This window comes from Pan troglodytes, chromosome 5 (assembly GCF_028858775.2).
Source record: "Pan troglodytes isolate AG18354 chromosome 5, NHGRI_mPanTro3-v2.0_pri, whole genome shotgun sequence".
Classification (NCBI taxonomy): domain Eukaryota; kingdom Metazoa; phylum Chordata; class Mammalia; order Primates; family Hominidae; genus Pan; species Pan troglodytes.
In genome coordinates this window covers 37,482,227-37,509,382 of record NC_072403.2, presented here as the reverse complement: position 1 = coordinate 37,509,382, position 27,156 = coordinate 37,482,227, and the positions used below count along the sequence as shown (strand labels likewise).

The 27,156-nt window shown below is 50.5% G+C and overlaps 2 protein-coding genes across 5 annotated transcripts; one reads left to right on the top strand and one right to left on the bottom strand.

The window, feature by feature from the left end:
• Nucleotides 1-1,170: 1,170 nt before the first annotated feature.
• LY6G6F (lymphocyte antigen 6 family member G6F) lies at nucleotides 1,171-5,056 on the bottom strand. The gene is made up of 6 exons (XM_527344.7): nucleotides 4,888-5,056; nucleotides 4,059-4,388; nucleotides 3,712-3,975; nucleotides 1,672-1,827; nucleotides 1,435-1,501; nucleotides 1,171-1,286 (listed from the first exon to the last, which is right to left on the bottom strand). Exons 1-6 carry the CDS (start codon nucleotides 4,937-4,939, stop codon nucleotides 1,262-1,264), a joined length of 894 nt encoding a protein of 297 aa, XP_527344.2. The 5' UTR covers nucleotides 4,940-5,056; the 3' UTR covers nucleotides 1,171-1,261.
• Nucleotides 5,057-8,419: 3,363 nt separating this feature from the next.
• Nucleotides 8,420-24,619, top strand: ABHD16A (abhydrolase domain containing 16A, phospholipase). 4 transcript variants are annotated; one of them, NM_001280482.1, is given in 20 exon segments: nucleotides 8,484-8,694; nucleotides 9,714-9,770; nucleotides 10,524-10,590; nucleotides 10,836-10,922; nucleotides 14,519-14,604; nucleotides 18,130-18,203; nucleotides 18,418-18,540; nucleotides 19,649-19,763; nucleotides 19,897-19,998; nucleotides 20,975-21,038; nucleotides 21,450-21,499; nucleotides 21,873-21,996; nucleotides 22,458-22,562; nucleotides 22,791-22,854; nucleotides 23,272-23,328; nucleotides 23,474-23,536; nucleotides 23,677-23,753; nucleotides 23,837-23,935; nucleotides 24,033-24,079; nucleotides 24,282-24,613. In NM_001280482.1, coding segments are annotated over 20 exon segments (1,677 nt in total). In that variant the 5' UTR covers nucleotides 8,484-8,562; the 3' UTR covers nucleotides 24,366-24,613.
• Nucleotides 24,620-27,156: the final 2,537 nt, after the last annotated feature.

The following is a 27,156-nucleotide window of genomic DNA, read 5'->3' as shown; positions in this document are numbered from 1 at the left end:
GTGTGTGTGTGTCTGTGTGTGTGTGCTCTAAGAGCAAACTGTAGCTGCTTGGTGGGTTGGGCTGGAGCTGGAACCTGGACCACGGCACTCCCCTCATTCTCCATCTGTGTCATTTTCATCCTTTTTCTTGCCAATGGCTTAGTTTAAGCCCCTGCAGCCTGAAGGCTTTAGGTGAGACTTCTGAGAAAGCTTTTCTCCAGTAAGGCCCAAGCTTGAGCAGAGACACAAAAGGGCACCCAGTGGAGCTGCTTGTGAGGGTGTGGCTGGAGCTCAGCTCATTTCTGCCTGAGACTAGGGAATGGCCAAGTTGGGAGCATCAATACCCTCCCTCACTTCACCAGCCCAGACTCGTCCATGGTTCACAGACATCCCAGCATGGCCCCGGCCCAATAAATAACACACCCCCACTGGGCCTGCCAGCCTGAGTAGACACTCCCTCTGCCCCCGGGAAATAGGGTGTGACCTCAGGGCAGCAGGAAGGAAGTGCCAGAGTGGCGATAGCTGCTCACATGCTCTGAATGCCCCGGTAAAGCGCCACAGGGAAGAGTGTGTGCCTAGGATAAGGAAGGATAAGGAGGGGGCCCCGGGTGGGAGCCGAGCACAGGCATCTCTATCCTGACTCAGTTCCCTCCCCTTGCATGTGAGGAAGTCTGGGGTTGATTAAATATGCCTGTTCCCTCTCTTCTTTGTGAGGATGAGACATGGGGTAGTGGGGGTCTGGCTTAATTTAGAGATGGGTTGAGGCTTTCCATTTTCTCTGTCCCTCCATCCTCCCACTTTGTGCTTCTATTTTTCTCTCTCTGTCCATCTCTTTCCACTTTCTCTGACTTGAGTCTCTTCCCTTCTCTCTCTTCCCCCGTTTTCCCCATTTGTCCTTCAGCTCCACTGCAATGGATTCCCCACCATTGCTCAAGTCTCCAGATTCCTGTCTCCTCCCTGTGCACACCCATCCTCCTTGCCCCCACCAGCAACCTCAGGCTCCCCTCAACCCCACAGTACTATGGGCTCAGGGCCATCCCTCCACTGCTGCTACAAGACAGGAGACCAAACCTTTTTGTAGGTTACATCACAGAATCATGCTCCTCCTTTCCTTCAGTCCCCCACCCCTCCCCATACACAGCTTGGTGGCTGCTGGAGGCCAGCTGGATGGTGAAGTCGAACTCTCAGTCCCGCCCCCCTTGCTAAGGTTGTCGAGGAATCTTCCAGGTGCCAGATGGCCAGCGAGACAGCAGGTCACACTTCCCAGCAGATGTCACCAAAATCACCTGGGCTTGTGGGCAGGTGGGCTGTGGGGTTTTCCAGAGAGACAGATTAAGGATACCTCTACTTTTCATGTCCTCAGGAACGAGGGCCCATCCCCAACCCAACCCGTGTTTCCTCTCCATCCCCAGTCCCCTCCAGGATTTAAGCCTCTGTTCCCTAGCTGTTCCTCACCCAAGACGGGCCAAATGGATGTTCTCATAGACCTGGATTTCGGGTTTGAACTGAGGAATCGAGGCATCTGGGGAGAAGGAGCCATCAGGGATACAGAAGAGAAGTCAGCAGACAACTTAGAGCCGTGTTCCTCGCCCCCTCCCCTAGAGGAGGTGGGGTACAGAGGCAGGGTGTGAGCCTAGCCCTTTGCCTCCCACCCACGTGCCCTCTTCTTCCCCTGGGGAGGGAGGGACTCACCTCTGCCTGGAGCCCCACGGACCCTCTGCCTCCAGAGCACGATGCTGAGGGCCAGGATGACAACTCCCTGGCCCATTGTGAGCAGCAGCATCAGAATCCAAGGCATGTCCCAGCCCGTGGAAGGGGCACAGAGGGCAGGAGAAGCATCGATGGAGGCTGTAGTAAGGGCCAGACCAGAGGGATGGGAGGGAGGCAGTGAGGGGCCCTGTCCCTGTGCCCCAAAGAGAGGCTTCCCCTCCACAGTCTGGTGGGCTCTTCCAACAGAAGACTTTGTAAGCTTCCCTGCCCACAATATCCTCCACCCTACTCTGCCCCTTTCCAGGCCTCTCACCCCGACCCATAGAGAATGGCGGCCAGGCACAGTGGCTCATGCCTATAATCCCAGCACATTAGGAGGCCAAGGCGAGCAGACCACTTGAGGTCAGGAGTTCAAGACCAGCCTGGTCAACATGATGAAACCTCATCTCTACTGAAAGTATAAAAATTGAGGCCAGGCGCAGTGGTTCACACCTGTAATCCCAGCACTTTGGGAGGCCGAGGTGGGTGGATCACCTGAGGTCAGGAGGTCGAGACCAGCCTGACCAACATGGTGAAACCCCATCTCTACTAAAAACACAAAAAAGAGGCCGGGCGCTGTGGCTCACACCTGTAATCCCAGCACTTTGGGAGACCAAGGCGGGCGGATCACGAGGTCAGGAGATTGAGACTATTCTGGCCAACATGGTGAAACCCCGGCTCTACTAAAAATACAAAAATTAGCTGGATGTGGTGGCATATGCCTGTAATCCTAGCTACTCGAGAGGCTGAGGCAGGAGAATCACTTGAACCAGGGAGTCAGAGGTTGCAGTGAGCCGGGATCGCGCCACTGCACTCCAGCCTGGCGACAGAGAGAGACTCTGTCTCAAAAAAAAAACAAAACAAAACACACACACACACACACACAAAAGTTAGCCAGGCGTGGTGGCAGGCACCTGTAGTCCAGCTACTCAGGAGGCTGAGATGGGAGAATAGCTTGAACCCAAGAGGCAGAGGTTGCAGTGAGCCAAGATCGTGCCACTGCATTCCAGCCTGGCCAACAGAACAAGTCTCCATCCCCCCCAAAAAAAAAAAAAAAGGCCAGGCGTGGTGGCTCACACCTATAATCCTAACACTTTGGGAGACTGAGGCAGGCAGATCATGAGGTCAAGAGATCAAGGCCATCCTGGCCAACATGGTGAAACCCCGTCTCTACTAAAAACACAATTTTTTTTTTTGAGATAGAGTTTCGCTCTTGTTGCCCAGGCTGGAGTGCAATGGCGTGATCTTGGCTCACTGCGCCCTCCACCTCCCAGGTTCAAGTGATTCTCCTGCCTCAGCCTCCAGAGTAGCTGGGGTTAGAGGCATGTGCCACCATACCCGGCTAATTTTGTATTTTTAGTAGAGACGGAATTTCTCCATGTTAGTCAGGCTGGTCTTGAACTCCCAACCTCAAGTGATCCGCCTGCTTCGGCCTCCCAAAGTGCTGGGATTACAGGATTGAGCTACCATGCCTGGCCTAATAATAATAAAATAAAATAAAATAAAAAGTAGAGAATGGCAATGCCCCCTGCTCACACATGGGCAACCAACTACAGAGCAGACCACCAGCCATAACCACACTTTCCCCTCACACCCTTTATAGTAATTCACCCTTTCTTTCAAGAAAAAATAGCCAGATGTGATGGCTCATGCCTGTAACCCCAGCACTTTGGGAGACCAAGATAGGAGGATCATTTGAGGCCAGTAGTTTGAGACCAGACTGGGCAACATAGCAAGATCCTGTCTCTACAAAAAATTTAAAGGTGCGGTGGCTCATGCCTATAATCCCAGCACTTTGGGAGACTGAGGCGGGCAGATCACTAGAAGTCAGGAGGTTGATACCAGCCTGGCCAAAATGGTGAAATCTCGTCTCTACTAAAAGTACAAAAAATTATCCAGGCATGGTGGCGGGCGCCTGTAATTCCAGCTACTTGGGAGGCTGAAGTGAAAGAACATCCCTTTCCGTCTCCTTCCTCAGTTTACCTGCCAGGCTAAAGCTGACCCCTTTGTTGTGAGTCATGAGGCAGCGGATGATTCTTGGTCTTCGGCTCCTGGGCTCAGAAAGCCCCTCCCCAGGACACACCAAGAGCAGGGCAGCCTCACTGCCCCAGAAGGACTGAACACGGCCCCTCACGGGACCCTTCCCTTCCTGCCAAGTCACAGAGTCCATGCGTCTGCTGGGGACCACAGAGCACAGGAGGACATTGCAGGGGGATCCATCTGCAGCCCTTGCAGATAACTGGGATCCTGTGGGGGAGAGAGGGATTCCTCAGTTCTTCACCTGGACTTCCTGGGCCACAGTAGCCCCTGGTCTGCATGCCCCCACTCACCTTTGAGCACCAAGACGTCGTACACCCTCCAGTTCTGGTAGTTGTGGTGCTGACCTAGCACAGCGCACCAGTACCGCCCGGCATCTTCCTCCTTGGATCCCTCCAACCACAAAGAATAGTTCCCCAGCAGTCTGAGCCTGGATTCCCTTCCTGGTTTTCCAGGGTCTGGGGCTGGCCTGCCCACTTGGACTTGGGCTACCAGGGTGGTGAAGGAGCCTGCTGCAGGGCTGCGGAACCATGACAGGTGTTCGTCCCCATGTAGAGTAGGTGGTGAGGGACATGGCAGCTCTACTGCCTCCCCCAAGGCCACATAGATGGCCTGCATGTTGTCTGTGGGAACAGGGTTGTATGAGGCCAGAGACCTCCATCAGATCAATAACCCCCCATTTGATCTTCAACCCTGGCTTCCTTCCCTTCTGGGGTCCCCCAGCACAGGCCTGGCTGGTGACCACATTTCTCAAGTGACAGCTACAAAAATAAGACAGGTGGAGAGAAGAGGGTAAGGGCTTTCCTCCTCTCTCCCCCAGCCAGTGAGGGGGTCTGAGGGCAAGAGGGAAAAGGCTGAAAGTTGGCAAATGCCCACATCTCTTCTACTCATTTCTACTTTTCTGGAAGCATTTACTCATTCTTCTTATTTTATAAAGGAAACTGCATAACCTGGACCCTCGTTGCCTCTGGGTCTTCCCTAGTGTCAGAGGCAGGAGGAGGTCGGTTGGGGTAATTCTATCTTCTTGAGTCAGATGCCTTCGCCAGGCTCCTAGGAGAAAGAGCAGTAGTCCCTCCCCAACCTTGCAAATAGCTAAGGAATCCCTTACCTCTTGCCCCTTACCTGCAGTCTGGGGAGTTCCACATAGGAACAGGAGGAGGAATAAGACTGCCATGGGGAGAGCCTGCCAAGTTCTCTTGCTCCAAGACCTGGTGTCCCCAGGGAGGAAGCAGAGTCCAGATAAAGGCCCACACTCGCTGGTCTGGAGTGACAAGGGGCTCTGGAGGGGATGGGAATGCTGGGGCGATAAAGCCCAGCAGCATGTCTACTAGGGATAAAGTGACCACCACTTTTCTATCCTGGAGAGAAAAGGACCCAGCCCAGGCCACTCTAAAGATGACCTTTTTGCTCTTCTGATTCCACATCAGCTAAGGGGCTCAAATAAAGACTTTCCATGCAAAAAACCATGCAGAGAAGTGGTCCTGCCTGTCTAGCTCTTGTCAGTCTGGAAGTACATTCTGAGGTCTCTTTCACTCCTAAGAAAGGTCAAGCCATGAGTTGGGTGGATCACTTGAGGTCAGGAGTTCAAGACCAGCGTGGCCAACATGGCGAAACCCTGTCTCTACAAAAAATACAAAAATTAGCCAGGCGTGGTGACATGTGCCTGTAATCCCAGCTACTTAGGAAGCTGAGAGGCACCAGAATCGCTTGAACCCGGGAGGCGGAGGTTGCAGTGAGCCGAGATCGTGCTACTGCACTCCAGCCTGGGAGACAGAGCAAGACTTCATCTCAAAAAAAAAAAAAAAAAAAAAAAAGAAAAAGAAAAGAAAAGAAAAGAAATGTCAGCTATGAGTGAAGAAATTGAGTTTGAGTTTTTATGTTGGTCCTCCACAGAACCCAGCACAAGACTGTGTATCCAGTCAGTGTCCCGTAAATGATTTGGAATGACTTTCCCTGTGGTTGTCTGGCATACCCCGGACCTCTCCTGAAACCCTAATAAGTGTATTAAATTATTACTCAGGGACAAGGCTAACGGGCTGATTCATCCTTCTGAACGGCAAAAACTCCTAAGGCAGATCTTCATGCAGTTATTACAGTTTTAATGTGTAATTTATTTATTTTTAAAATTATTTTGATGAAATATTCCATACATACCAAAAACCATATGAAGTACAACTATATAATGGATAAATGCTGGTATATTAACACAGTAGAAGACTGGACAGCAATGAGAATGAACAAACCTAGTGATTTGCAACAAGGTTGAATCTCACAACATAATGAGAGTAAAAGAAGCCTGGCCAGACATGGTGGCTCATGTCTACAATCCTAACACTTTTGGAGGCCAAGGTGGGAGGGTTGATTGAAGCCAGAAGTTTGAGGTTGGGCAACAGAGCAAGACCCCAACTCTGAAAATAAAGGCCAGACGCCGTGGCTCACGCCTGTAATCCCAGCACTTTGGGAGGCTGAGGCAGGCGGATCACGAGGTCAAGAGATCGAGACTATCCTGGCCAACATGGTGAAACCCTGTCTCTACTAAAAATACAAAAATTAGCTGAGTGTGGTGGTGGATACCTGTAGTCCCAGCTACTCAGGAGGCTGAGGCAGGAGAATCGCTTGAACTCAGGAGGCAGAGGCTGCGGTGAGCAGAGATCGTGCCACTATACTCCAGCCTGGTGACAGAGCGAGACTCCGTCTCAAAAAAATAAATAAATAATAAATAAATAAATAAATAAATAGAATATTCCAGGCCGGACTCGGTGGTTCATGCCTGTAATCCCACCACTTTGGGAGGATGAGACAGGCGGATCACCTGAGGTCAGGAGTTCAAGACCAGCCTGACCAACATGGAGAAACCCCATCTCTACTAAAAATAAAAAAATTAGCAGGGCATGGTGGTACATGCCTGTAATCTCAGCTACTTGGGAGGCTGAGGCAGCAGAATCGCTTGAACCCCAGAGGCAGAGGTTGTGGTGAGCCGAGATCGGGCCATTGCACTCCAGCCTGGGCAATAAGAGCGAAACTCGGTCTCGAAAAAAAAAAAAAGAAAAAGAAATAGAATATTCCAGGCCAGGCACAGTGGCTCATGCCTGTAATCCCAGCACTCTGTGAGGCCAAAGCAGGAGGTTCACTTGAGCCCAGGAGTTTGAGACCAGCCTGGGCAACATGGTGAGACCTTGTAAAATTAGCCGAGTATGGTGGTGTGGGCCTATAGTCCCAGCTACTCAGGAGGTTGAGGCAGAAGGATGATTGAGCCCAGCAGGTGGAGGATCAGGGCAGTGAGCCGTGATTGTGCCACTGTGCTCCAGCCTGGGTGAAAGAGCTAGACCCTGTCTCAAAAAAAAAAAAAAAAAAAAAAAAAACAGAAAAAAAGAATATTCCATTTCAGTCAGAGATCCTCTATGCTGTGTAACCACAATTCTGAATTTTCTCTTTCTTCTCCACTTGCTTTATCATTAAATTTTATGTGTTTTTGAATCTAATATACTAGTATCATTCTTCTGTGGCTTCCTATTTTCACTCAGCATCATGGTTTTAAGATCCAGTTCATGCATAAGAGTAATGATTCATTTATTTTCTTTTTACAAATATTCCGCATATCTTACTGTGCTGAATTTTCGTATCCAGGACCATGGTGTAGCTTTCCATTTATTGAAAAGCTTTTCGTTTACCTCTTTCTTTTTTTATTTTTTCAATTATTATTGTTATTATTTTGAGGCAGGGTCTGGCTCTGTCACCCAGGCTGGAGTGCATGGAGCGATCTCAAACTCCCGGGCTCAAGCGACCCTCCCACCTTGGCCTCCCAAGTAGCTGGGACTACAGGTGGGCACCACCACACCCTGCTAGGTCTTCCCCCCCCCCCCCCCCTTGGTATTTTGTGTAGAGATGGGGTCTCACTATGTTGCCTGGGCTGGCTTGGAACTCCTGGGCGCAAGCAATCCTCTCTCAGCCACCCCAAGTGTTGGAATTACAGGCATGAGCCATGGCCTGGAACTCCTGGACGCAAGCAATCATCCCTCGGCCACCCAAAGTGTTGGAATTACAGGCGTGAGCCACCGCGCTGGGCCAGTTTACCTTTATTTATTTAGAGACAGAGTCTTGCTCTGTCGCCAAGGCTGAAGTGCAGTGGGAAGATCTCGGCTCACTGCAACCTCTGCCTCCCGCGTTCAAGCGATTCTCGCGTCTCGGCCTCCCGAGTAGCTGGGATTACAGGCGCGCGCCACCCATGCCAGGCTAATTTTTGTATTTTCAGTAGAGATGGGGTTTCACCATGTTGGCCAGGCTGGTCTCGAACTCCTGGCCTCAAGTGATCCCCCCGCCTCGGCCTCCCAAAGTGCTAGGACTACAGGCGTGAGCCACTGCGCCGGGCCGGGCCAGTTTGCCTTTTCAATAACTTTTTATAGTTTTCTTCATAAAATCTTGCATTTCTTGTACTAGATACATTCCTAGACACCTTATGTTTTCGGTTACTCTTATCAAGTACTCCTAATCTCACCCCTCGTTTCCGCTGTCGCTCTAGAGTCTGCCAATAATGAAACAGAAAAAAATTATTGAAACATGCCCGGTAATTTTCTGATTCTCCGCGTTCTAGTGGTCTTCCACTAGTTTCGGACCACTGCTGTACCCGTAGCTCCAACTGCGCGAAACTCTTCTCAGGAAGCGCTGAAAATGTCGCAACACGCCCGGAGGCGGAGCCGGCACGGGCTGACGTCAAGGGCACACAACACCTCAGAGGCGGGGAGGGCGGGGCCGGTGGGGGGACCTGCTGCTGGAAGAGCAGCGGCCCGAGCCGGGGCCATGGCGAAGCTGCTGAGCTGCGTCCTAGGCCCCCGGCTCTACAAAATCTACCGGGAGAGGGACTCTGAAAGGGCCCCGGCCAGCGTCCCTGAGACGCCAACGGCAGTCACTGCCCCCCATTCCAGCTCCTGGGTGAGTCGAGTTCCTCCCCACCGAAGAACGTGGTACAGTCCAAACCCTTTACGGCCTTTTGCTCCCCAGAAGTGCCCATAATGGGAAATAAGGGGAGCCTGCTTGTCAAGCCAGTTATCCGCAAAATCTGCGCTCTGTGTGCTTCCTGAGTTAAAGTCACGCCTACGGACTGGCCGCCTCCTTTCTTTTTCGCTCTTTACCGCTTTCTCATTCCGACTGCCACTCCTTGTTCTTTCCTCTCCGCGTCCCCCCGACCCTGTGTGTCGTGGTTCGTGCCGGTCCTAGTTGAGTCTTGAGTCCCGGGAAGAGACCCTGCGCGGACTGGGGAGCCGTTGAATTTTGCTGTCAGACTCCCAATTTCCTCTTCTTCAGTGCCTCTTCATGCCTCCCCCGGCTCTGTTTTTATCTTCCCTTTACCCTCGCCTTGAATTTCAGAATGACTTTTACAGATCCTGTATCCGTCGGTCCTCCCCTCAACCCCCGCCCAACCTAGCCTGGAGACCCGAGTCATTGTATTCTGGAGAGCTGGCGGGTGGTGGTAGGCTGTTCTAAATATTCTCTTCCTTTTTATCAGTTGTCTCATTGTGTTACTGTCTCCTACAAACTGCCCGCTCCTACCCACATTCTCTTCTTAGTCAACTACTCTTATTTCTGATGCTTTTCTTTCCTTCTTAGATTGTCTAGGTGTCTTTTCTTTCTTCTCAAACTAACCCTTCTCCCCACATGCACGCGCCTGCAATCCATTTGAAACTAGGCTGTGGAAAAGGAGCAAAAATCGTCCAATGCTGCTTTCACTTTTGCTTCCAAATCCAGCTCCCTGTGTTTGTTCCCATGGTCAGGGGTGGGAAATTAGGTTCAGGGTGAGGGTGAGGAAGAGGAGTTTCTGTGGGGGCCAGGGATGTTTCAAGAGAGATAGTCAACGAGACTAGAACCAGAGGACACACAGCAGGGCTTCTGAAAGGGAAGGGAAAGGACCTGCCAGTGGGCAGGGTCCTTAAGGAGGCCATCTGTTTTGGCAGGATACGTACTATCAGCCCCGTGCCCTGGAGAAACATGCTGACAGCATCCTGGCACTGGTATGTCTACCCTGGCATCTGGGACTCTGCATCTTTCAGACCCACCTGTCCTCTTGAACTTAGCCCTCCCTAACTTGGGAGCAACAGTGCCCTGGGGTTGGGGGATGCCCTGGGCTCTGCAGCAGACCTCTCCAACACAGACACACAGGCACACTCTAAATGTGCATACTTGGCACTCCCCTTTGGTATGTAGCACTCCTTTCTCTGGGGGCAGCCTGAGCCGTAAGGAAAACATGTTTACTCTTGGGACCATCTGCAGGTGCTAAGTCCTGCAGTTCCCCAGTGACCTGTCCTCCCTGGCAACTAACCTCTTTGGCTGCAGGGACAGCTGTTCTTTCTGGCACAGTTCCTGTGGTGACGTTTGCGCATCTCTTGGGGACCAGGCCAGGGGCTGTCCTGAGCAGGGCCAATTGAAAAGGCTTGATTAACTTGAGTAGACAGAGAGACTGCCTTTAAATGTGATGGAATTATGTCTGGAGATGGAAGACATAATTCTTCCATAATTCCAGAGGAAGAAAATAGAGCCTGTACCAAATTTTCCCAGCCTCCATTACATTGACACACTACTTTTCAACAAATACTGAGCACCTACTGTATTCATGGTGTCATACACCAAATATGATATGATATCCCTCAGGTTGTCCATCTTGCTCAGAGTGTATAGTGTATGCCTGGAATGGCAGGGGTGTGTGTGTGTGTGTGTGTGTGTGTGTGTGTGTGTATTGATTGCCTGTCCCTGTCTCTCTGCTGCAGGCTTCAGTATTCTGGTCCATCTCTTATTACTCCTCTCCCTTCGCCTTCTTCTACTTGTACAGGAAAGGTCAGTGTGGTTTCAAAGGTGGTGGGGTAGCAAATGGGCAGGTTGTTGGCAGATGAGCCAGCTCCCTAAAGAGGAGAGGGGACCTGTGAAGATGGCTTGGCTTCCCTCTTCCATCAGGCATCTTCTTCCTCTTAGGGTATGGCTGTTCCAAACAGGGAGTGTGGGGTGGAGGTTGGGGCTGAACTGGGAAGAGGAGCTGAGGGACATTGCGGAGAGGGTCTCACATTGTACCTCTCCCTTCCCAGGTTACTTGAGTTTGTCCAAAGTGGTGCCATTTTCTCACTATGCTGGGACATTGCTGCTACTTCTGGCAGGTGTGGCCTGCCTCCGAGGTAGGTGGAGAGGAAACCTGGTTTGAATCTTATCTGTCACTGTCACTGGTTAAATATTAAGTACCTTGTGCAAATGCATTTTAGTGATGGGCCTCCGAGAGGGAATCATTGAGAATGGTTTAAGGCATGATCTTTTCCTTAAAAGACTTGGGTTATAAATATGAAAAAATAACTGAAAAGTAACAAAAAGGTTTGCTTTTTTTTTTTTTTAAGAGATAGGGTCTCACCATGTTGTCCAGGCTGGTCTCAAACTCCTGAACTCAAAGTGATCCTCCCACCTCAGCCTCCCGAAGTACTGGGATTATAGATGTGAGCCACTATGCCTGGCTGCTTTTATCTAGAAAAGATGCATATACCCTACAACAATTCTATATATGTATACATACTAGGAAAATTCCTGCACATGTATAAACAATATAGATGTACAAGAATACAGCATACAACATTGTTTGTAATAATCCTAAGCTGGAAACAACTCCAGTGGCTACAAATAGTAGGATGGATAAAATATGTTCTGTGTGGCCGGGCGTGGTGGCTCATGCCTGTAATCCCAGCACTTTGGGAGGCAGAGGCCAGTGGATCACGAGGTCAGGAATTTGAGACCAGCCTGACCAACATGGTAAAACCCCGTCTCTACCAAAAATACAAAAATTAGCTGGGCATGGTGGCATGTGCCTGTAATCCCAGCTACTTAGGAGGCTGAGGCAGGAGAATAGCTTGAACCTGGGAGGCAAAGGTTGCAGTGAGACGAGATTGCACTACTGCACTCCATCCTGGGCAACAGAGCAAGACTCCGTCTCAAAAAAAAAAAAAAAGTTCCGTGCAATAGCCATGCAAGAGAACACTATATAGCAATGCAAATGAACAAACCGTAGCTACGCTCAACAACGCAGATGAAGCCAGGTGCAGTGGCTCATGCCTGTAATCCTAGCAGTTTGGTAGGCTGAAGCAGGCAGATCACCAGAGGTCAGGAGTTCAAGACCAGCCTGTCCAACATGGTGAAACCCCGTCTCTACTAAACATACAAAAAAAAATTAGCCAGGTATGGTGGTGAGCACCTGTAATCCCAGCTATTCGGGAGGCTGAGGCAGTAGAATTGCTTGAATCCAAGAGGCAGAGGTTGCAGTGAGCCAAGATTGCGCTACTGTACTGCATCCTGGGCAACAGAGCAAGGCTCCATCTCAGAAAAAATAAAATACAAAAAATTAACTGGGCATGGTGGCACATGCCTATAGTCTTAACTGCTTGGGAGGCTAAGGCATGAGAACTGCTTGAACCTGGGAGGCAGAGGTTGCAGTGAGCCAAGATAGCACCACTGCACTCCAGCCTGGGTGACAGAGCGAGACTCTGTCTCCAGATAAACAAAAGCAATGCAGATGAATTTCTCAAATGTTGTGTTAAATAGAAGAAGCTAACCACAAAATAATGTATGCAGTATGTTTTCATTTATATAAAATTCAAAAGGGATGCGCATGTTTGAGGTAGAACACCGAAGACAACAAGGGCATGGTTTTCTTAAAAGTTAGGAGAGTGATTACCTGGGGTGGGGGAGAACAGAATGGGGGAGAGCCCTGCTGAGAGGTGGCTGTGTTCTCTTTGTTGACGTAGGTGATAGTCACATGAATGTTTGCTTTGTATTTTTTAAACTGAATATATGTTTTATGTACATATGTTATATCTCGCAATTTAAAAAAATAAAGAGGTCAGATCACCTACCCCTAGTGGGTACATAAGATGACAACCAGCTGATGGGCAATACTTCAACATGGGGGTGGTGGGGTCAGGGCTGGATGGTCGCAGTTGGGTCCAGGACCTTCTGCCTGAGGTGTTCTGCCCCCTGATCTCTGCAGGGCTGGGTTCTCTCCTCAGAGAGGACTTCCCTGACCACCCTGTCTAAAAGTAGCTCCCACTGCTCAGTTTTGTCTTAGTTTTTTATTTTATCTATTTTTAATTTAGAAAAAATACAGAAAAAATTAGCTGTGCATGGTGGCGGGCGCTTGTAATCCCAGCTATTTGGGAGGCTGTGGCAGGAGAATCACTTGAACCCGGGAGGTGGAGGTTGCAGTGAGCCGAGAGCACATCATTGCACTCCCGCCTGGGCAACAAGAGCGAAACTCTGTCTCAAAAAAAAGAAAAAAGAAAAAATACAGAAAAGTCCAGAGAACAAAATATAAAAGCCTTTTTAAATTTTTTGATGTATAGTTTTGTGATTTTTTTTTTATATATAGTTTTGTGATATTTGCTTTAAATGCTTTCTGTCAACAAAATACTAAAGCACCACAGTTAGGGTTGGAGTTCCCATTGGAATCCTTTCAGTCCCATCTTCCTCTTTCCTCAGAAGTAATAATTGTCATTTGGTGTGGGTTTTTTTTTTTTTTCTGGCACATACTTTTATGAAACATATACCTCAGTTCCTCAAGTCTAAGCTGCCATCAATTGTAAAATGAATTCTAATTTCAGAGTTTTCAAGGGTTAAAAAATATACATTTTAGAATCTATGAAATATGGTATCTATAAGCAGTATGTATTATTTTGCACATTTTACATTTTTGGCATAAATGTTGTACAAATCATTCTGCAGCACACATCATTCTCTCATCATATCGTTTTGGGGGCTACCATTGATGACACATAAAGTTCTGGTTCATTCTTGTTGTATTTTCTCTGTAGCACTTATCCCTCTCTGAAATGTTGTTTATTGTCTTCTCCTGGCTGTACCTAACCCCAACCGGAATGCCAGCTCTCTGAGAGCCAGGAGCTGTGTATCTCATTTCCTGCTGAGTCTCCTGTGTGTAGTACGGTGCCTGTCTGACACACGACACCTGCCAAGTCAGTGAGGAGAGAAGTTAGGGTTTGAGGTGGCTCAGCAGTGAAAGGAGAGTGGATGCAATCACTGACTGTGTAAGTGAAAAGAGAGAGGAGAGAGAGTCAGCACTGAGAGTTGCTTCTGCTTCAGAAAGGAAAGCAGAAAGGAGGCAGGAGAGGAACTGTTCAGGAATTGGAAGGAGTCAAGGATGGGCCCAGGAAGCAGAGGCAGGAAGAATCTTGAGGGACAGGGAGAATGCTGAGTAGTACAGTTGAAGAGAATGAGGATAGAAGAGTCAGGAATTCAGTGAGGAAGTAATTATGGGCAGGAGTCAGAGACTCTGAAGCCAGATGGCAAGGGGCTAGAATATACAGAAAAGAGGCAGAAAGCAAACATTGGAGAAGAGTGGCAGTGAAAAATAGAGAAATTTGATATTCGCAAGGGAGAATAGTATTATATGATAGTGTTTAATAGTGTCATATAATAGGTTATATGACAGTGTTTAAAGACTGAGGAAGAGGAACATTCTGGAAGATGGTAGGTTAAGGATTGTCTATAAAGACACAAACTGCAGAAGCTAGGGAGAAGAAGCATCCTGTAGCCAGTTGCTGGATTTGGAGGAAGGGGGTTGGCTCACATCTATTTCTCCGCATCCTATGCCCTCAGTTCCTTTTTCTTTCACTTTTTTCTTACAGGGCCTTCTTCTAGCCCATCTCCAATTCTTTTCCTAAAACCTAGGCTTTCTGCTTCCCAGTTTTCCTAGCACTGTTTCCTGTCCTTTTCCTACCAGGCATTGGCCGCTGGACCAACCCCCAGTACCGGCAGTTCATCACCATCTTGGAAGCAACACATCGGAACCAGTCTTCAGAAAACAAGGTGAGAGGCCCTAGGAAAAGTGCCACACAGGCACCCAATAGCAGCTTTCTCAGTTGTCCCTCAGAGCACCAGACACTGACTTCTGCAGGAAGAGGAGGTGTGTTTTACCACCCACCACACTGGGTGTTTGCTTGCACATTGCTGTATCCCTTCTCACCTCCATTAGTGAACTGTCCACCTGAGGAATTTTTCCTCCCTACCTCTTCTAATGGAATATTCTGCTAGAACAATCTTCCCCCTCCCTCACCTGTAAGAACTGGCTAAACTAGAAACATTCCACAATGTTTCTTTTTTCTTTTTCTTTTTCTTTTTTTTTTTGAGATGGAGTTTCGCTCTTGTTGCCCAGGCTGGAGTGCAATGGCACGATCTCGGCTCACTGCACTCTCCGCCTCCCAGGTTCAAGTGATTCTCCTGTCTTAGCTTCCTGAGTAGCTAGGATTACAGGCACGCACCACCCACACCCGCTAATTTTTGTATTTTTTGTAGAGACGGGGTTTCACCATGTTGGCCAGGCTGGTCTCCAACTCATGACCTCAGGCGATCTGCCTGCCCCGGCCTCCCAAAGTGCTGGGATTACAGGCGTGAGCCACCACTCCTGGCCTCTTTTTTTTTTTTTTTTTCTTTGAGACAGAGTCTCACTCTTACTCAGGCTGGAGTATAGTGGTACAATCTCAGTTTACTACAACCTCCAACTCCCGGGTTCAAACAATGCTCATGCCTCAGCCTCCTGAGTAGCTGGAATTACAGGTGCACACCACCACGCCCAGTTAATTTTTTGAGACGGAGTCTCGCTCTGTCGCCCAGGCTGGAGTGCAGTGGCGCCATCTCAGCTTACTGCAAGCTCTGCCTCCCAGGTTCATGCCATTGTCCTGCCTCAGCCTCCCGAGTAGCTGGGACTACAGGCGCCTGCCACCACGCCCGGCTAGTTTTTTGTATTTTTAGTAGAGACGGGGTTTCACCATGTTAGCCAGGATGGTCTTGATCTCCTGACCTTGTGATCCGCCTGCCTCGGCCTCCCAAAGTGCTGGGATTACAGGCGTGAGCCACCGTGCCTGGCCAATTTTTGTATTTTTAGCAGAGACAGGGTTTCATCATGTTGGCCAGGCTAGTCTTGAACTCCTGACTGCAGACGATCTGCCTGCCTTGGCCTTCCAAAGTGCTGGGATTATAGGTGTGAGCCACTGTGCCTGGCCCACAGTGTTTCTTTTTTTTTCTTTTGAGATGGAGTTTCGCTCTTGTTGCCCAGGCTGGCATGCAATGGCATGATTCCAGCTCACTGCAACCTCCGCCTCCTGGGTTCAAGCGATTCTCCTGCCTCAGCCTCCCAAGTAGCTGGGATTACAGGCATGCGCCACCACGCCCAGCTAATATTGTATTTTTAGTAGAGATGGGGTTTCGCTGTGTTGGTCAGGCTGGTCTCAAACTCCTGACCTCAGGTGATCCACCTGCCTTGGCCTCCCAAAGTGCTGGGATTACAGGTGTGAGCCACTGCACCCAGCCCACAATGTTTCTTAGAAGGTAGTTTTCTCTGTATCACAGCAGCTCAGTTCTATAAATGTTTAATTTTGTTGTATGCATTGAATACCATGCTATCCTTGTTTGTGGATGGGACAAGGTGGACAGGTATGTCCACTCCTATGCCTGGGAGTACAGCATGGTGCCAGGAGGGAGAAAAGCTAGGGCTCAGTGTCTTGGGAATTATGCCAAGCCGGCTGGTGCTGGACTGTGATTATCTTTGAGGATGGGCTTTGGGGCCCCATAAAGCTCTTTTCTGTTATGGGAGGTTTCTAGGATCAAACAGCTATGACCACCATCATCACATTCCTGGCTACTCCACACTATGGAGCTGCGTAATGATGCCCTGTACTATGCTACTGGCTGAAGCATTTGGCACACACCCTTTCTGATCCTCACAACAGCTGAGTGAGGTGGCATTATTACCTTTATTTGTAAATGTGAGAAAACAGAGGCAAAAAGAGGTTAAGTGACCCATTCGGAGTCATAGAGCAAGAAAGTGGCTAAGTCCAGATTTGAGAGCAGGTCTGAGCAAAGCCTGCCTGAAATTTGCTTTTATTCATCTTGTTTTGTTTTGCCATTTACCTTTTTGTATAATTTTTCTATTGCTCTCTGTTAGTCAAATTATTTTTGAAATGTCAAAAAATTTCTGTGCAGAAAATAAAAACCCTCAAAATAGAGTGCTAGGAGCTCAGGGGGTGGGGGACAAATACAGTCAAGTATTAAGACACAGCTAGGCCGGGCGCGGTGGCTCACACCTGTAATCCCAGCACTTTGGAAGGCCGAGGCGGGTGGATCACGAGGTCAGGAGATCAAGACCATCCTGGCTAACATGGTGAAACCCCGTCTCTGCTAAAGGTACAAAAATTAGCTGGGCATGGTGGTGGCAGGCACCTGTAGTCCCAGCTACTTGGAGGCTGAGGCGGGAGAATGGCGTGAAGCCGGGAGGCAGAGCTTGCAGTGATCCGAGATCGCGCCACTGCACTCCAGCCTGGGCGACAGAGTGAGACTCCATCTCAAAAAAAAAAAAAAAAAAAAAAAAAAAAGACACAGCTCCCACTGCCGTCAAAAAACGTTGGAGCTGGTGAGGTGGTTCATGCCTATAATCCCAGCACTTTCGGAAGCCAAGGCAGGAGGATCGCTTCAGCCCAGGAGTTGGAGACCAGCCTGGGCAACATAGTAAGACCTTGTCTCTAAAGAAAATTTTAAAAATTAGCTGGGCATGGTAGCACACGTCTGTAGTCCCAGCTACTCCAGAGGCTAAGGTAGGAGGATCACTTGGGCCTGGGAGTTTGAGGCTGCAGTGAGCTATGATTGTACCAACTGCATTCCAGCCTGGGCAACAGCACGAGACCCTGCCTCAAAAAAAAAAAAAAAGAAAAAAAGGCATGTGGACTGGCTCAGTGGGGTGGCCCGAGGCTCGGATGGGCTGTAGGACAACACTGATCCATGGCTGCAGGAGTTGAGGAAGGGATGTAGTTGTGAGGATGGAAGTCAGAGCTTCCTTCAAGGGGTGGCCCCACATGGCAGAGGAGCCCACTGTGGGCGTGACTTCCCTCCTCTCTGTCTCACTCAACCTTGGGTCTGTCAGTGTGATCTGCTGGGAGATTTCTAAGCTTCTAAGACAGCACCCTATAAGGGACCCAGGTGGGGAATAGACCGTGACTAGCCAGCGGCCCCTACTACCCGTCACTCAAAAGCACTAGCACCTTCAGCCACTCCTCCTGAGGGTGGGTCAGGCTTAGTTTTTTAGAAAAGCAGAGTGTTAGGTTCTTAGCTTGGAAGAGGGCAGACAGGCCAGTCCTGATACCTGATGGGGCATACCATCTCCCCTGATTTTCTGGTTCTGTTAGAATTTTCCATCTGAGAATTGGGAGGGTATTGACCTCTGCTTGGTTTCCCCATGATGTGTGGAGATCAGACCCCTGGATAACGAAGGTGTTGTTGAGGGTGGGTAGGAGAGCCTCCCCTGAGTTCTCAGTACCCCTTTGCCTCTCGTGCCCACTGCAGAGGCAGCTTGCCAACTACAACTTTGACTTCCGGAGCTGGCCAGTCGACTTCCACTGGGAAGAACCCAGCAGCCGGTGAGGCCCCAGTTCTTTTGCTGTATCTCTCCCCTTAGAACCATTCCAGAAAATCTCTGCTCTGCCCTGTCCCCCTACCTCCATGCCCTCTCAGGTCACAGTGCCTGCCTTCCAATGCCATTATGTCGTTCCTAGACCCCACTGTTCTCCAGACCTCAGACATCCAGCTTGCTGCTCCTGACCCTATCCTTCCCTGCATCTTTCCCTTCCTCAGGAAGGAGTCTCGAGGGGGCCCTTCCCGCCGGGGTGTGGCCCTGCTTCGCCCAGAGCCCCTGCACCGGGGGACAGCAGACACCCTCCTCAACCGGGTTAAGAAGCTGCCTTGTCAGATCACCAGGTGGGAAACAGCAGCGAGGAGAGGCCCACTGGGGTGGAGGGGCCATTTCAGGAGTGCTCTGGGAGTGGGCGCTCCATTGTAAAATAGCTGTCTCTCATTGGGCTTAGTGCTGTATGGTTTGTGTAGATCATTTATGGCAAAGTCATTTTTATCCATATTTATGTTTGAAGAAAAGAGGCTCAGAGAGGTCTGGAGTCTCAAATGTAGTAAGTGAAGAACTGGGATATGAACAAAAGCTCCTTCAGTGAGGCTGAGAAGGAGCAGTGGGGGTGGGGTGGGGGTGGGGAGGACACACACTTGTAGCTAGGGCAGGCTCTGGTAGCATCTGTGTACCCATCGTGGCCCCTCTGCCCTGTTGTTATTCCACCTTGGCTCCGGGCCCCTGTGCGCCTCAGTGTCTGCACCTGTGATGAACCTGCCCTGCAAGGTTGCTGAGGAGATTAAGTAAGGTAACATGTTCTGAAGGGCTCCTGCCTTGCCTGGGTGCTTGAGAGCACATGGTAAATCCCAAATAAAGCTCAGTCGTGGGTACTGATGATGTCAGAAGGAACGGAAATAACCACCTATATCTTACAGTGGAACAGACACTGGGAATTTTCTTTTGCTGGGAGTTAGGAGGCAGCTTCTAGAATACCAAGGAACAGGGTGGACTTAGTGGTTGGTTGTTGACAGTGTGCTAATTAGTCAGGGAGGCAAGCCATATTTGAGGTTTTGAATTATAACCATCATTTTTTAAAGTATTATTTATTTGGGGACCTTTAATATGTTGTACTTATATTTTAACAGAATCATAATCTGATGATAACTTTGCATTTACTTATTATGTATAGACAGTTACATCATAAAACTCTGAGAATTCTGTACATACAGGATATGTGTGCACTGAGCCACAATATAAAATGTTTATCTTACAAAGGTTGCAGTAAGAAAAGTTTGAAAAACACTAGCCTGGTACATATTTCATTAAGGCTTGAAAGAGGAAAGTAAAGCTGTGAAGGTCAGGGGTAAAGCAGGCCTTACAGTCTGTGAGTGCTAGGGCTAGGATGGTCCCCAGCACAGTCCCCAGGCCTCACCAGGGTTGGGGTTTGTTAACCTGTGTTCCCCACAGCTACCTGGTGGCACACACCCTAGGGCGCCGGATGCTGTATCCAGGCTCTGTGTACCTGCTGCAGAAGGCCCTCATGCCTGTGCTGCTGCAGGGCCAGGCCCGACTGGTGGAAGAGGTGAGGCTTCCCTGCCCGCACATCCCCTAAAGCCCTCCCCTCTCACCCCCACCCACCCCGCCCCACCCCGCCCCACCCCTGTGATGTGGCCTCCTGACCCTTGCATCTTGGCCATTGCGTCTTCCGTACTCAGTGTAATGGGCGCCGGGCAAAGCTGCTGGCCTGTGATGGCAATGAGATTGACACCATGTTTGTGGACCGGCGGGGGACAGCTGAGCCCCAGGGACAGAAGCTGGTAAGAGGGAGCAGAGAGCCCAGAGGTGGGGTGAGTGTGAGGAAGGCAGTAGAGGTCTGGGGACCCCAATGCTATAGCACCTCCCTGAAGGAACCACTACTGGGGTTAATCTCATGTCCTAGCTCCACGCTAAAGACCTTGTGATGTAGTGAAACCCTGTGATAGAGAAACAGATGAAGTAGGAGAGACGTTCAAGGACGAGAAACTAATATTAATAGTTACCACTTTGACAGCACTTCACACTTATATATATTTAATTCTCATATATATATGAAGCATATATATTTAATTCTCAAAACAATCCCGTGAGATAGATACTGCTTATATTAGCCCATTTTACAGGAGATGAAACTGGGGCACAGAAAACCTTTCCTGGACCTCACAGTAAGTGGTAGAGCTGGTATTTGGACCCAGGCAGCCTGGCCTCAAAGTCTCCTACCTCCATGAAGCAGCCGTGGAAAGAGCGCTAAGCCAGGAGTCTAGGGAGCTGGGTTCTAGTCCTGGCTCTGCCCATCTGTTATGAGAGTTCATGCAAATCCCACCATTCATGGGTTTCAGCTTGGGGCGCCATGGCATTACAGTTTATCTGACCATAAGACTGGAGCTCAGAGAGGGATAGGGAGAGCAATCAGCATACCACACAATAGCAATGGTCACAGAAGATAACAGACCCGAAAACGAGAAAGGAAAAACATCTCCATAGTCCCCTTCCTGAGAGAGATCCAGCTGGTAATCTTCCAAGGAAAAGACATGGCTGGGTGGTCGAGCAGGTCAGCCTCTGAGGAGTATTTGTAATCCCTTTGCTTCTCCTCTTATGGACCCTGTGGAATGAGAAGCTTCCATTCCCCTTGGAGAAAACAGAAACCTGCCCTTTCCTCTTCCCTGCAAAGCTCTTCATGGGCTGCCCTCACTGCCCAAAGGGAGTTTTTCAGTCCCAACTTGGCCCCCTAGCCCTTCCTTCCTGCCTCCTTCCTAGGTGATCTGCTGTGAGGGGAATGCTGGGTTTTATGAGGTGGGCTGCGTCTCCACGCCCCTGGAAGGTAGGACGGTGACTCAGCCTCCTTATCTCTGCCCTTTGAAAGGGAATGTCCCTACCTCCCACACTGACCTGACCTCCCCTGGCCTCTGCTTTCTCTGGGTGAGGTTTTGAGTCTCTCAGCTTTAGGGAAAAGTCCACTTGCCATTTGCTTTGATAACCTTACATCCCTCCCCTGGCCTGTGTCCCTAGCTATTATGCTTTTCATTCTGTTCCATTCCCCCACCACACACCCCACACAATCACATGCTGCTCCCTGTGCTGCCTCAGAACCTCTGGTGTCATCTCCTATTTCTGGGAAGGCTTGGAGTTATTTGCATCTAAGCTGGGGGGTACTTCTGCTCTTCCTTCCCCCAGGGATGGAGAAAGGGGTGTGGGCCACAAGGTCTCAGTCCCTCCTCCCCCTGTGTTACAGCTGGATATTCAGTCCTGGGCTGGAATCATCCAGGCTTTGCTGGAAGCACGGTGAGACCATCTCAGGAATCCCTTCCTTTTCCTGAATTATGTCTGTTTCCCTCTGGTCAGCCATTGGAGGGAGGAGAGGGGCTGTGGATTTCTTGAAGGCCTCCCACTCACCTGAGGGCTGGGGTCTAGGAGGTTGTGAAGGCAGCATTGGGAGCCATGCCCCCATCCCTACAGTGCGGGGCTAGCAGGAGAGGAGGAGGTAGATCTCATTGTACACATCCGTCTTCTGGAGAGAACAACCTCTCCTACCATCCCTTCCTTCTACACCTTCTCTGCCTGTCATAGGTGGCTGCAGGAGGGGTCCACGTTGGGAGGGACAGGTGAGCTGGCCTTTGGTGCTGACACACTCCTGACTTTGCCCTTCCTCCTGCAGGGGGTGCCATTCCCGCAGAATGAGGCTAATGCCATGGATGTGGTGGTCCAGTTTGCCATCCGCCGCCTGGGCTTCCAGCCCCAGGACATCATCATCTACGCCTGGTCCATCGGCGGCTTCACTGGTACCAGCCTCCCTCCCATCCCCCACTGTAGACACATTCATGACCACCCAGCCCCACCCGGGAGAGGTGGGGAAATGGGGTGGGGTGGAGGCTTAAGGAAGAAGAGAGAGGAAGTAGAATCTCTGAGTGGGCCTGGAAGAAGCTATCCTATTTGCATACACTTCACCTTTCCTTCCCCTCTTGTGCCCAGTCATTAAAAGGAAAAGCAGACCCAGGTCCTGGGTGGGGAGATCAGGGAAAGTGAATGTTTCCTGCCCATTATCTTCAGTGCACTATCTCCAGTGTTCTATCCCCATCCTCTCCAGATAGTTCCCTAACCAAGTGAAGTAGGTTAAGAAAAAAACAAGGGATAACATAGGGGGAATGGGGTTGGCCTATAGGGTCAGTGGGATGAGAGCATGGGTGGTGGGGAGAAAGGAGCCTTTCTCAGTTCTTACTCTTCTTCCCTGCCCTGGTACCAGCCACGTGGGCAGCCATGTCCTACCCGGATGTTAGTGCCATGATCCTGGATGCCTCCTTTGATGACCTGGTGCCCTTGGCCTTGAAGGTCATGCCAGACAGCTGGAGTGAGTGCAGCTCCCAGGCCTGCCATTCCTGGGAAGGGGTGGGCTGGAACTGGGAACTGTTCTGAGATGGCTCCCTTTTCTTGGGTGGGGAGTAAGTCACCCCATTGTTGGAAGCAGGAGGACTCCTTTGTCTGGGGGCCTCAGTTTTCTTTCTCCGTGAATAGTGAGGACCTTTATGTTGGGCAAGGGCTTTGTCTCTGCCATCCCTTCACCTTTATCCCACTCTAGGGGGCCTGGTGACCAGGACCGTGAGGCAGCATCTCAATCTAAACAACGCGGAGCAGCTGTGCAGGTGAGGGCCGGCCAGCGTCCGGCATTGAACACCTGCCCCCCATACAGCTCTGCTGGGCGCTCAAACCCTGAAACTAGTACTAAAGTGCAAGTTGGTAAAAGGCCACTGGCTCACATCCTGAGTGACCCTGCCACCACCTCAACTGGCCTAACCCCTCCCAGGTCCCCTGGGACTCTGGACCACCTCAGGATCTGGCAACCAAAGGGTTAAGGCCTGGCACAGCAGGGGTCTCCCAGCAGGGCCAGACTGAACCATGCCCCTTAAATAATCCCCTCTCACCCCTGAGTGAAGGGCTAGGTCAAGGGCTGTGCTGTAGCAAGGGGAGGGTAAGAATGCTACCAGTGCAGGGATAGGGGTGGGCCAGTTGTCACCCGTCTCCCTCTGAGCTCTCCCTTCCCACTGCTCTGTTCTCTGAAGATACCAGGGTCCTGTACTGCTGATCCGGAGAACCAAGGATGAGATCATCACCACCACGTGAGTGCGTGGGAATCTCGGCCCTCAGGAACCCCAGAGATGGCCAGGAACTTGTCCCTTCTACCTCTGCCCACCAGAAACCTGGGTATCTAGACCCTTCCTCCTAACCTCCAGCCCCTCCAGGGTACATTCTTCTTACCCCCAGGGTTCCTGAGGACATCATGTCCAACCGAGGCAATGACCTCCTGCTGAAGCTCCTGCAGCATCGGTGAGAGCCAGGGTGTGTGCGCGCTGGGGGCAGTGTACACACACAGATACTGATACCAGCACAGGGAAGGAGGGAGGAAGGTTCAGGGATGGTGAATGAAAAAAAATCAGCCCTGACCTGTCCTGGCACTTCCTCCGTAGGTATCCCCGGGTGATGGCAGAGGAGGGTCTTCGAGTGGTGAGGCAGTGGTTGGAGGCCTCCTCACAGCTGGAGGAAGGTGAGAAGGGATCCAGTGAGGCTTGGGGCGGGGGCCCAGCAAGGTCAGGTTGCTGACTGGCTGTCATCTCTCTCCCTGACCAGCCTCAATTTATAGCCGATGGGAGGTGGAAGAGGACTGGTGTCTGTCTGTCCTCCGCTCCTACCAGGCAGAACACGGGCCCGACTTCCCCTGGAGCGTGGGTAAGGAGCTCCTGGGGCAGGAGAGAGGGTGGGAAGGGCCTAGGAAGGGGATGAATACCCAGATGTGTGGCCTATTTTGAGCACCTCCTCTCTGCAGGGGAGGACATGAGTGCAGATGGACGGCGGCAGCTGGCTTTGTTTCTGGTGAGCTAAGGAGTGGGAAGTGGGAAGGGTTCTTGAATGGCCAGGGCTCACACAGGGGGACTGGGGATACCCTATAAGCATTGGAAGTGGCAGCTTTTGTAGAGTGGGTGGTGGATGCGGAAGTGGAGGGTGGGGAGGGAGTCCAGTGGCTGCCCCTCCCAACAGTGCTCTGTACCCTACCTGTCCCACCTCCTTTCCTCAGGCTCGGAAGCATCTGCACAACTTTGAGGCCACTCACTGCACCCCACTCCCAGCCCAGAACTTCCAGATGCCCTGGCATCTCTAGGGACCAACTGGGACTCATTATGGAAGAATGGGGTGAGAGGAGACATGAGGAAAGACCCTCTTATTTGTGATTCTCTGTGTTCATGTTGCTGTTTATAGTTTGTGGAAAGTGGGGGACCATCCCCCTTCTCACCACTGTTCCTCTTGCACGTTTCCCCTCATTCATGTGGCTGTACTTAACCTTCTCCAACATACATCCTGCATTACATGAATGGATTATTCCTAATAATTAATAAAAAGGTATTTTTTCTACTATCTGGCTAATTGTATAACTTCTCAAGTGTCCAGGGAGCCAGGGGCAGGTAGTGGGGAGAGCAGAGGCCCCAAAGAGCTGGGCTTTGGGAAACCCTAACTCTAGACAATCTAGACAATCTAGCTAATCTAACCCTTCCCATCTCTGTGTCCCCCTAGGCCTTCAGCCCCTAACCTGAGCTTTCCTCAGGCAGCAGGTCCCCAAACCTCCCCGGTCCCTGATGTGCCTACTGTTATCACAACTGTGCAGCCTCCCTGGCCCCTCCCGCCTCCTTCTTCAGTTCCTCCTGCATACAACCACCCCAGGAGCCCATGGTTGCCCCCTCCTGCTTACGGCTCATGAGCTTTCTAGGATCTGATTTCACTTACCCAGTGCTTCTGCTGGTTTCCAGGTTCAACCTGCATGGTGTTACTAGCAGTACCCCCAATTTTCATTGCTCACCTCTTGTTATCTTGGTGAAGAGTGAGGAAGGGCCTGCTCCCCACGTCTTATGCAGCAAACCCTGCATACCCACCTTGCCATGTCATCAAGTCTCTGTCCTCACAGCCTTTTTGCAGTTCAACAAACACAGGCCCTGCCAGGGACGGAGGGCCAGGTGCCAAGGACTCATGTCTTCTCAGAGCCATACTTTGCCTTTTGGACGGCTCTGTTAGAAGATGCTTAGGTTGTACCTGAGGAAATTGGTTCCCTATAACTTCCATCTATCTCTAATCTTTGGACCTTGTGGAACACAGTGAATAAATCCCTCTTCCACCCATTGGTTTGTTGCCTGGCAGTTTTTTTTTTTTTTTTGGAGATGGAGTCTTACTATGTTGCCCAGGCTGGAGTGCAGTGGCACAATCTGAGCTTGCTGCAACCTCCACCTCCCAGGTTCAAGTGATCCTCCTGCCTCAGCCCCTCTAGTAGCTGGGATTACAGGTATGCGCCGCCATACCCAGTTGATTTTTGTATTTTTAGTGAAGATGAGGTTTCGCCATGTTGGCCAAGTTGGTCTCAAACTCCTGACCTCAGGTGATCCAACCGCCTTGGCTTCCCAAAGTGTTGGGGATTAAAGGTGTGAGCCACTGCGCCTGGCCGCTGGCCACTTTCTTCATTTGGAAACTTCTCTTTTCCAGATGAAAGACCCCAAAGTTTATCGCCCTGAGTCCATTTTTGTTTTGTTTTGTTTTATTTTGTTGGGGATGGTTTTTTGTTTGTTTTTTGAGATGGATTCTCACTCTGTCGCCTAGGCTGGAGTGCAGTGGCAGGATCTCAGCTCATTGCAACCTCTGCCTCCCAAGTTCAAGCGATTCTCCTGTCTCAGCCTCCCAAGTAGCTGGGATTCAGGCATGTGCCACTACACACAGCTAATTTTTCGTATTTTAGTAGAGACAGGTTTCACCGTGTTGCCCAGGCTGGTCTCAAACTCCTGAGCTCAGGCAATCCACCCACCTCAGCCGACTCCATTCTTTTTTTTTTTTTTTTTTTTTTTTTTGAGACGGAGTCTCACTCTGTCACCCAGGCTGGAGTGCAGTGGCACAATCTCGGCTCACTGCAAGCTCCGCCTCCTGGGTTCACGCCATTCTCCTGCCTCAGCCTCCCTAGTACCTGGGACTACAGGCGCCCGCCACCACGCCTGGCTAATTTTTTGTATTTTTAGTAGAGACGGGGTTTCCCTGTGTTAGCCAGGATGGTCTCGATCTCCTGACCTCGTGATCCACCCGCCTCTGCCTCCCAAAGTGCTGGGATTACAGGCGTGAGCCACCGCGCCCGGCCAACTCCATTCTTTTGAGCAAGATACTTAACGTGGGCGACAATGTTCTAATGTCCTAGATACAGTCTCTGGCTAAATTTCTGTGTCTTCTCCAAACCCAGTGCATGAAGCTCTTCTTGAAACCCCAGGGCAGAGGCTGTGTGTGCCCCCATTAACGCTGCAACTCCTTAAGGGAAGGTATACTGAGTCTCCACTGGAAGTGGAGATCTGAGACTTAATCAGGTGATGTGATGCCTGAAATTTGGAGTTAGAAGAGGCAGGTGACCACAGCTCCATAATGCTCCACCATTAGCAAACAGGTGGATAGCTGATACTGGTGCCCTCTCCTCTATCCCATTCCAGGGGGCAAACGATGGGAAGTGTGGAACATGAAGCTCTGGAGCCAGCTGCACAGTTCTGAATCCCGTCCTCCCAGATCCAACAGAAGAGTTAATCCCCTGAAAACCAAATTTTTGTTCAGCTAAGGGAAGCTCCTTAAATGCAAAGAGGAGCTGGGCATGGTGGCTCACATCTGTAATCCCAGCACTTTGGGAGGCTGGGGCAGGAGGATCACTTGAGCCTAGAAGTTCAAGACTGGACAGGGCAACATAGGGAGACTCCATCACTACAAAAAATTTAAAAATTACCCAGGCATGGTGGCATGCACCCGTGTTCCAAGCTACTCTGGAGGCTGAGGTAAGAGGATTGCTTGGCTGAGGATCACGGTAGGTTGAGGCTGCAGTGAGCTGTGATCGTGCCACCGGACTCCAGCTTGGGTGACAGAGTGAGACTCTGTCTCAAAAAAAA

Coding starts and splice junctions, on each gene's coding strand:
- LY6G6F (XM_527344.7), bottom strand. CDS start 4,939: ATGGCAGTCTTATTCCTCCTCCTGTTCCTATGTGGAACTCCCCAGACT. Junction 4,389..4,887: donor TGGAACTCCCCAGACTGCAG/GTAAGGGGCAAG, acceptor CTGTTCCCACAG/ACAACATGCAGGCCATCTAT. Junction 1,502..1,671: donor CCGTGGGGCTCCAGGCAGAG/GTGAGTCCCTCC, acceptor CCTTCTCCCCAG/ATGCCTCGATTCCTCAGTTC.
- ABHD16A (XM_009450844.5), top strand. CDS start 8,563: ATGGCGAAGCTGCTGAGCTGCGTCCTAGGCCCCCGGCTCTACAAAATC. Junction 10,591..10,835: donor CTTCTACTTGTACAGGAAAG/GTCAGTGTGGTT, acceptor CTCCCTTCCCAG/GTTACTTGAGTTTGTCCAAA. Junction 22,563..22,790: donor GGTCATGCCAGACAGCTGGA/GTGAGTGCAGCT, acceptor ATCCCACTCTAG/GGGGCCTGGTGACCAGGACC.